The sequence below is a fragment of the Trachinotus anak genome, unplaced genomic scaffold (genome assembly GCF_046630095.1).
Source record: "Trachinotus anak isolate AG129_WGS33_773 ecotype Australia unplaced genomic scaffold, CSIRO_AGI_Tana_v1 ptg000006l, whole genome shotgun sequence".
Taxonomy (NCBI): Eukaryota; Metazoa; Chordata; class Actinopteri; order Carangiformes; family Carangidae; genus Trachinotus; species Trachinotus anak.
The window spans coordinates 443,001-450,666 of record NW_027273857.1 but is presented as its reverse complement, the minus strand read 5'-3'; the positions used below and the strand labels follow the sequence as shown (position 1 = coordinate 450,666).

Here is a 7,666-nt window from a genome sequence, read left to right as displayed (position 1 = left end):
GTGTGTTTCAGTTAAATGTTGAAAATAAAATTAGACTGAAGGATTTTGAATAATCTAAGGGCTTGTCATATCGATGTGTCGCAAATAAAGAGGGCACTGACACTCCTCATGTATGGAGGTGAAATGTAACTCGCACCAACATTGAAAGAAAACTAAGGAAAAAGGATAAAGTTTAAAAGGCTTATGGACATCTAACCCTAACACCTGGATGTAAAAAAATATAATAATAATAATAATAATAATAATAATAATAATAATACTACAGAAAACTTAATTTTGTGAGGAAGTGCTGTTTATTATGAACATGATTTGATGTTTGTTGTTTTTTCAGATCTTGTTGAAAGCAGCGACGTCCATTGACTGAACGTAATCTTCAAAGGCTGTGATGTGCTCCTCCAGGATGTCTGTGCCCACCTGAAAACAGGCAAGACACAGATCAAAGACATGAACCAGTGAAAAATAAAATGTCTAAGCAAACATACGAACATGTCCAACAGAATCCGATCGTCTGTAGTGAGCAGTTGAACTGATTTAATCACCTTGTCGTCCTCAACAACACAGCTGATCTGCAGCTTCTTGATGCCGTAACCCACTGGGACCAGTTTGGCTACAGGAAAAATATTGAACACGTCACATCAGATCTGATATTGGCCAGCATTCTGTGATCAGATGTCAGCGTTGATAGCTGCACTTTTACTACTAATGTAAAACAAGAGAATATTGTTGTCAGAGTTTTCAGATCATAAAGTTTCCATCACGTCTTCAGCCGAAAGATGGTGAGTGAGATCATCATCAACTCTGTTACTGATCAATACTCAATCTGGTTATAACAACCATCCACTGTCTGTCCTGCTTTTTGGACAAGTTCCTGACCACATGCTTCCTGTCGTCAGAAAAATCCTACAGCAGCCTCCACATTGTCAAACTATAAACATCTGTAACATCTGCAGATCAATAACCATCTTTGTCAGAAAATACAAACCAAACTCATCCTTCTGGATCTTTTCCTCATCTACACTGTTGTACTGAGTACTGTGTATAATATTGCAGACAGTGGTAGAGTACAGTATGTAGTATTACTGTAGTATACTTACACTGTCCCCAGACCAGCCCGTCCATCTGAATACTGCGAACATACTCCTCAAGCTTGGCCATGTCTGTCTCGTCATCCCACGGCTTGACGTCCAATAGGATTGAAGACTTGGCAATGAGGGCGGGCTCTGGGGAGGAAGGAGGAGTACATTACCATGGAAACCACTCTAAACCACAACACTCACTGCAGGCAAAGACTCTCATCAGGTAAATAAGGTTTCCATCAGACAGTCAGCCGAAAGATGGTGATTGGATAATCACAGAGAGTCAGCCAATCAGTTAAAAAAAAAAAAAAAAAAAAAAAAAAAAAAAAAACCTCAAGTCTATCACTTTCTGATGTGAGTTACCAATCAACAGCTGAGACCTGGTGGCCTCTGAGATTGTTCTGATTCACTCTGCTGATGAGGCAGAACACAACCCCAGTTTTAGGAGATAGAAGTTTTCGTCTTGAATCTTTGGTCCAGCTCTTCTGAGCCAGATGTTTGTTTGGACTAACTGATTAGTCCTGTGAACGATCAGGTGATTGGTTCTGATTGGAGGTAACATACTCTTGGCCTTCTTGGCGGCGTACTCTGCGAGACGCTGCTCCTTCAGCCTTGCTGTCTCTGCGTCTTCCTGCAAGAACAAAATCAGGGCGCACATGTTAACAGGCTGAAGTAACACATCTTGTTAATGACATCACCTCTGTCGTTGACTGTGACTTCACCTCATCGTCTGACCCAAACAGGTCGATGTCATCGTCGTCATCATCCTTTGAGGCAGTGGCGGGGGTGGAGCTAGAGGTGGTGTCAGCCACACCTGCAGGACCGTACTGACCCAGCGGTTTCTTTACACCTGGAAGACTGACAGGACATGGGACTTAGATCACTGTCGTCACACACACACACCTGTGTGCTTACACCCCCATCCCCTCACCCTAGACATCACCGTCCTCACCTGTTCTTCTGGTCCTGGTAGGACTTGATGTGGTTGTACCAGCGGAGGGCATGGCACAGGTTTGCTGTGGGCGGTGAAGAGATCGCCTCAAAGACGGCCACATCGGCCTGAGAGGGGACGTACCTGAGGACAGAATATATTTAAGTTATATCACTGACCCACCTGAGAACTGTCCTCTCCGCTAATCACTGAGTGCTGTTTTTTTTTTTTTAAACATGAATTACTGACTTTTTTCAAAACAAAAAAAGCCAGAACAGGAAGAGCTTGATATGCAAATTAATCTTAAAAAATAATAACGTCTCTGCAGTAAATAATATCTGCGGTGAATAATAACGTCTTTGTGGTAAATAATAACATTTTTGCAGTTAAGTCTTTGCTGTCTGATTGAAATCATTACAGTCCCTAATCTACAAACTTCAAGACACGTAGCATTAGTTAGCCTGTTAGCACCATGTGGCTCCGAACGATAGCATGTGGCTGTTTATCCACCTCCTACCGAACAGAAAATAAACTTTACGTGAACATTAACTTGTCACAGATCAGTTCACTTTCTCAGCCCGGATCATGGACGTTCACAGCCTCACGTCACTTTGTTTTAACATTTAAACTCTGTTAGCTAACTGTTAGCCACGTTAGATCAGCTCGGAGCCAAGATGGCGGCGCCGCCGGCAGCAGCGAAGACCTCTGTCGTAGTTTCTACTGTTTTCTATTGTCTCGACTGTCCCGATTCTACTGACCCCTCGATGTAGCTGCGGTCCGACAGGAAGTCATTCAGCACTTTGAGGCCGGAGGCCGCTTTCAGGTCACCGAAGCCCATGATGAAGGAGAGCCGCCGAGGAGTACGAAGGAGCCGTAGGAGGAGGAAGAAGAAGGAGGGAGGAAAAGGGGGGGGGCGCCTTTATACACAGAGACAGACCACCACCCCCACCCCCGGCACCGCTCCTCCCCCTCCCCGCTGAAGGCGGAGAGTGAGGTTCAGTTCATCACTGGTTTATTAAAGATGTGTGTGTGTGTGTGTGTGTGTGTGTGTGTGTGCTATATAAGTATATAGGTTTGTGTGTGGAAAATTGATCTGACGTCAGTTTACTCTCATCATTTGGACTTCATATCTAAAGAAGTGACACTTTATCTTATTATCTTATTGACTGTTAATGTTAAACTTTGTGAATGAAGGTTTTTACTTGAACTTTGACAAAGTTTTATCTGTTCAGAGGCTCCAGATGTTGCAGACAGCTGTAATGACGTACTGTCAGGGCTCAGTATCAGCTGCTGTAAATGTAAATGTGATGTAAATCACCAACACTGAGTTTCTGTCTGAACCTTGTTAAACAAACACATCATCAACCTCAGGATGTTCTTCTGCAGCTTCTGTTCTTCTGTTTGGGCTGAAAACAGCCTTCAACTAAAATGCAGTCAGACCTGTCACACAGTCACATGACCTGTTCTGATTGGTGAATGAACCTGTACACACCTGAGAGATGTTAGACAGTTGAGTTTCAGTCAGACACAGAGCTCAGATCAGCACAGATCAACGTTTTACATTCACCTGTTTTTATTCAAACTGACTCAGAGGAAAAGAAGAAGAGTAATGGGTCAGGCTGGTTCCTCCACCTCTCCTCAGGTAAATCAATAACTACCTTTAACTTAACTATCAAACAGGTGTCCTCCATGTCTCACCTACAGTGTGCTCTCTGCTTTGTTGATGTTTTTTTAAATGTTCTTTATTTACAACTGTCAGACAAACAGGAAAACCAGGAGAGTCCACAAAATCCAAAACATCCCTTTAGAAAAAAAACTCAATTAGTTTGTAAACATCCTTTGTTTGTTTGTTTGTTTGTTTGTGAACATCATCATCATCATCATCTGGTTTCTACATGTAGGTAGAACAGGAGCAGGACTCAGGTCTCTAACATATCAATTCATACATGTGTTCAGGTGATCCTGATGGGTCTGGACTCGGCTGGAAAGTCCACTCTGCTGGCCAGACTGCTAACAGGACAGGTGAGGCTCCTCTTGACAGGTGAGAGTTGATGTTAGACGTATGAACTGAATGATCACCTGTGACCTGCAGGTGATGGACACATCACCTACTATTGGATTCAATGTGGGAACTTTGGACCTGGACAAGAAGACGTCTCTGACCGTGTGGGACGTCGGAGGACAGAAGAGCATGAGACCCAACTGGAGGTAAACACCAAAATAAACAAACAAACAAACAAACAGAAACAGCCCCAAAACACCTTCTTCTTCTTCAGGTACTACCTGGATGACTGTCAGGCTCTGGTCTTCGTGGTGGACAGCAGCGACCCAGGTCGGATGCCAGAGGCCCGGAAGGCCCTGAAGAAGGTCCTGAGTGACGAGAAGCTCCAAGGAGTTCCTCTGATGGTTCTGGCCAACAAAAAGGATCTGCCCAACTCCATGACCATACGAGAGGTAAGAGACATCACACAGCACCTAACAAGACCTGCACCTGGACCTGGACCCGGTTAGTTAGGGAGCTTACTTTGGGAACAACACAAACCTGTGAATTCAGTTACACCTGAACAGACACTAGATGGAGCTATTTCCTCTTCTTCTCATCATTCTCTCTGTCTCTCTGTCTCTCTGTCTCTCTCTCTCATTCTCTCTCTCTATTACCCCCTCCCCTCTCCATCACCCCACGCTCCCCAGATCTCAAACCAGCTGGATCTCCCCAGTTATACTGAGCAGTTGTGGGAGATTCAGGCCTGCAGTGCTCTGAAGGGACTTGGCCTCCAACAGGCCTTCATGTCTGTCAACAAATTGATCAAGAGGAGCTGAGACGAGAAGGAGGGGAGGGGGGGTTGGAGGGGCAGGAGGAGGAAGAGGAGGGGGAAGAGCAGGAGGGGGAGGAGGAGGAGGAGATGATGTGAAGGATGATTAAAACTAAAACATTTTAAGTCAGAAAAAGTGCAATGTCTGATTGGAATGAAAAACATGAATCAACATGTTTCAATAAAGATGATTGATCATTCACTTTGATCAATAATCACTTTGTGTTTAGATTCTGTTCTCTGCCTGCTAACACTGTGAACTCAGGACCAGTATCAAGCCTGGACTGACATGAAGCTTTTTTACCAGTTGAAAACAAAGTCACATGATCAACATGTCCAGAAGAACACCTGAGTTTTACAGGTGAACTGTTTGTTTGGACAGGTGTTACATTTGTCAGTAAAACTCTGGACCACAGAACCAGACAAAGACCATCTGAAGAGGAGAGTCTCAGTCTGGTTTATCATGGACCCTGGTTTATCATGGACCCTGGTTTATCATGGACTCTGGTTTAATGTGGTCTGGTTTATCGTGGACTCTGGTTTAATGTGGTCTGGTTTATCATGGACCCTGTTTATCATGGACTCTGGTTTAATGTGGTCTGGTTTATCATGGACCCTGTTTATCATGGACTCTGGTTTAATGTGGTCTGGTTTATCATGGACTCTGGTGGCTTGTTTAATTTTGAAAAAATCATTGTGATCACATGTGGTTGACAAAGTCATTTATCAGATGTATACAGTACATATAATAGAACACAGTGTACAATAGAGAACAATAGAGAACAATGAGTGGTCATGTGATCAGTGGTCATGTGATCTCCAGACCTGTGACCACCATCAGACTGAGGCTTTTATAAATGTAGAAGAACAAATGTGGTCTCTACGCCTTCTTTTTCTGGTTGATGTTCTTTGTGTCATCATCCAATTTGAGCATGTGCAGACTCCTCAGAGAGAACCAGGACTGGACCAGCAGCAGGACTGGGACCAGGACCCAGACTCCATTAAAGAAGACCAGGTAGACCCACAGGTAGAGCCAGTTGGATGTGTTCAGGTTAGGACTGCCAATCAGCCAGTCAGGACAGAAGGTCATCCAGCCACCATACAGCTCGCACATGCTCAGACTGATCTGCAAAAAGTGTCTGTAAAATACATGAATGTAACAACACAATATATTCATATGTTAATGTGTATTTATAACAACACAATATAGTTACTATATTCAATATATTCAGGTAGTATCAACTGGACTACCTGTAGTATTATCTGGAGTATTACCTGTCTTAGACTACCTGTAGTACTACCTGTAGTATTACCTGGAGTACCTGTAGTATTACCTGGACTACTTGTAGTATTACCTGGACTACCTGTAGTGTTACCTGTAGTATTACCTGGAGTAATTGTAGTATTACCCTTAGAATGACCTGTGGCATTACCTGTAGTACCTGTAGCATTACCTGTAGTACTTGTTCTTCAGTACTGCGTGGATCAACAGGACTGCGAGCAGAGAGTCAAGGACGACAGTCAGAATCTCTATGGAAACGATTGTTGGATCAGAAACCAACCAACGACTGTCAGCTTTACCATACTCCTTCCCTATAGAGAGACAGACAGGTGCAGAGACAGACAGTTGTAGAGACAGACAGTTGGAGACATGCAGAGACAGACAGGTCTGTAGTCAAAAATCTGTAGTAGAAATATAAAGTAACAGATCAGAAGTTGAAAGTTGAACTCACAGAGTTCAGCCAGTGGACCTTCAGACGTCTGCACCGTCCCAACCAGAGACATGTAAACAAATGGACCCTCCTGAAAACAAACAATAAACAAATAGAAACATAAAATATGAATAAAACTACACAGTAAAACAAAGAAATAAACAAATAATAACTGATGAAACAGCAAAACACAATCAAATAATAATTAAGGAAAGTTACTAAAAACATATCAAACTGTTTCTGATTGGTCATACCAGCGTCAGGTGGACAATGACATCATAGAAGAGCCACAGCAGGATCCACCTGTCCTTCACAGAGCTCTGCCCACCATACCTGTGCGTTAGCAGGATGGCAGCTAACACCTGGATGCTGCATGCTAATAGAGACAACACTGACACCAGAGAGAGGATGGAGGAAGTTGCTGAGTCCATGTACAGGCAGAGAAGAAGAAGAAGAAGAGGAGGCAGCAGCACTTTACTCAGTACAGGTGCTATAGGTAGTGCAGGTGGTACAGGACTCAACAGTTTGAATGTGGAGTGATGTCTCAGGCTCCACCCCTGACTCTCTATAATTCTATTGGTTCTTCTGGACTCTCCCATTGGCTGTTGAGGAGAACACCCCACTCTGGGGCTCAGCCTCTTCCCACAGAGGTCAAAGGTCAACAGCAGAGTCTCAGTAGAAAGCACAGAGCAGAGTTGAATCATGTTCATGTTTACTGTCGTGATTGTTTGTTGAGCACTTTTCAAAAACAAAACGTTTCAGATTAAAAACCAATTAAAAAAAATAGAAAGTAAGAAGTAAAAACTAAATTCATTTAAAATTCAACTAAATTTAGGTAAAAGACCATTAAAGATCATTGAATCAGTTTTCTGAAGCAGCTGCTCATTTTAATGACAACAACAACAACAACTCCAACCAATAATCCAATATGTGTAATAGCACATAAAAACAGTCAGTCCTCATGATGAGTACTTTTACCTTTATTCTTTTTAAAGTACATTTTGTTTATTACTTTTGTTGTGATTTTAGGTCATTTACTTGAATTACTTCTATGTTGTGGTATCACTGCTTTTAGAGCACTGACAGTCACACTAACTCGTTCATTCAGAGCTTCAGCAGTGATGTTATTAATTT

The 7,666-nt window shown here is 42.9% G+C and overlaps 3 protein-coding genes across 3 annotated transcripts; 1 reads left to right on the top strand and 2 right to left on the bottom strand.

The window, feature by feature from the left end:
• Positions 1-274: 274 nt before the first annotated feature.
• On the bottom strand, positions 275-2,924 carry eef1b2 (eukaryotic translation elongation factor 1 beta 2). The gene is made up of 7 exons (XM_071479516.1): positions 2,766-2,924; positions 2,029-2,151; positions 1,799-1,934; positions 1,641-1,707; positions 1,095-1,220; positions 540-607; positions 275-414 (listed from the first exon to the last, which is right to left on the bottom strand). The coding sequence occupies exons 1-7, from the start codon at positions 2,843-2,845 to the stop codon at positions 328-330; spliced, it is 687 nt and encodes a 228-aa protein (XP_071335617.1). The 5' UTR covers positions 2,846-2,924; the 3' UTR covers positions 275-327.
• A 566-nt stretch (positions 2,925-3,490) lies between these two features.
• arl11 (ADP-ribosylation factor-like 11) lies at positions 3,491-5,621 on the top strand. The gene is made up of 5 exons (XM_071479517.1): positions 3,491-3,649; positions 3,964-4,029; positions 4,100-4,215; positions 4,284-4,461; positions 4,699-5,621. The coding sequence occupies exons 1-5, from the start codon at positions 3,617-3,619 to the stop codon at positions 4,825-4,827; spliced, it is 522 nt and encodes a 173-aa protein (XP_071335618.1). The 5' UTR covers positions 3,491-3,616; the 3' UTR covers positions 4,828-5,621.
• Positions 5,526-7,665, bottom strand: ebpl (EBP like). The gene is made up of 4 exons (XM_071479513.1): positions 6,787-7,665; positions 6,554-6,623; positions 6,275-6,413; positions 5,526-5,959 (listed from the first exon to the last, which is right to left on the bottom strand). The coding sequence occupies exons 1-4, from the start codon at positions 7,240-7,242 to the stop codon at positions 5,701-5,703; spliced, it is 924 nt and encodes a 307-aa protein (XP_071335614.1). The 5' UTR covers positions 7,243-7,665; the 3' UTR covers positions 5,526-5,700.
• Between the last annotated feature and the right edge of the window lies 1 nt (position 7,666).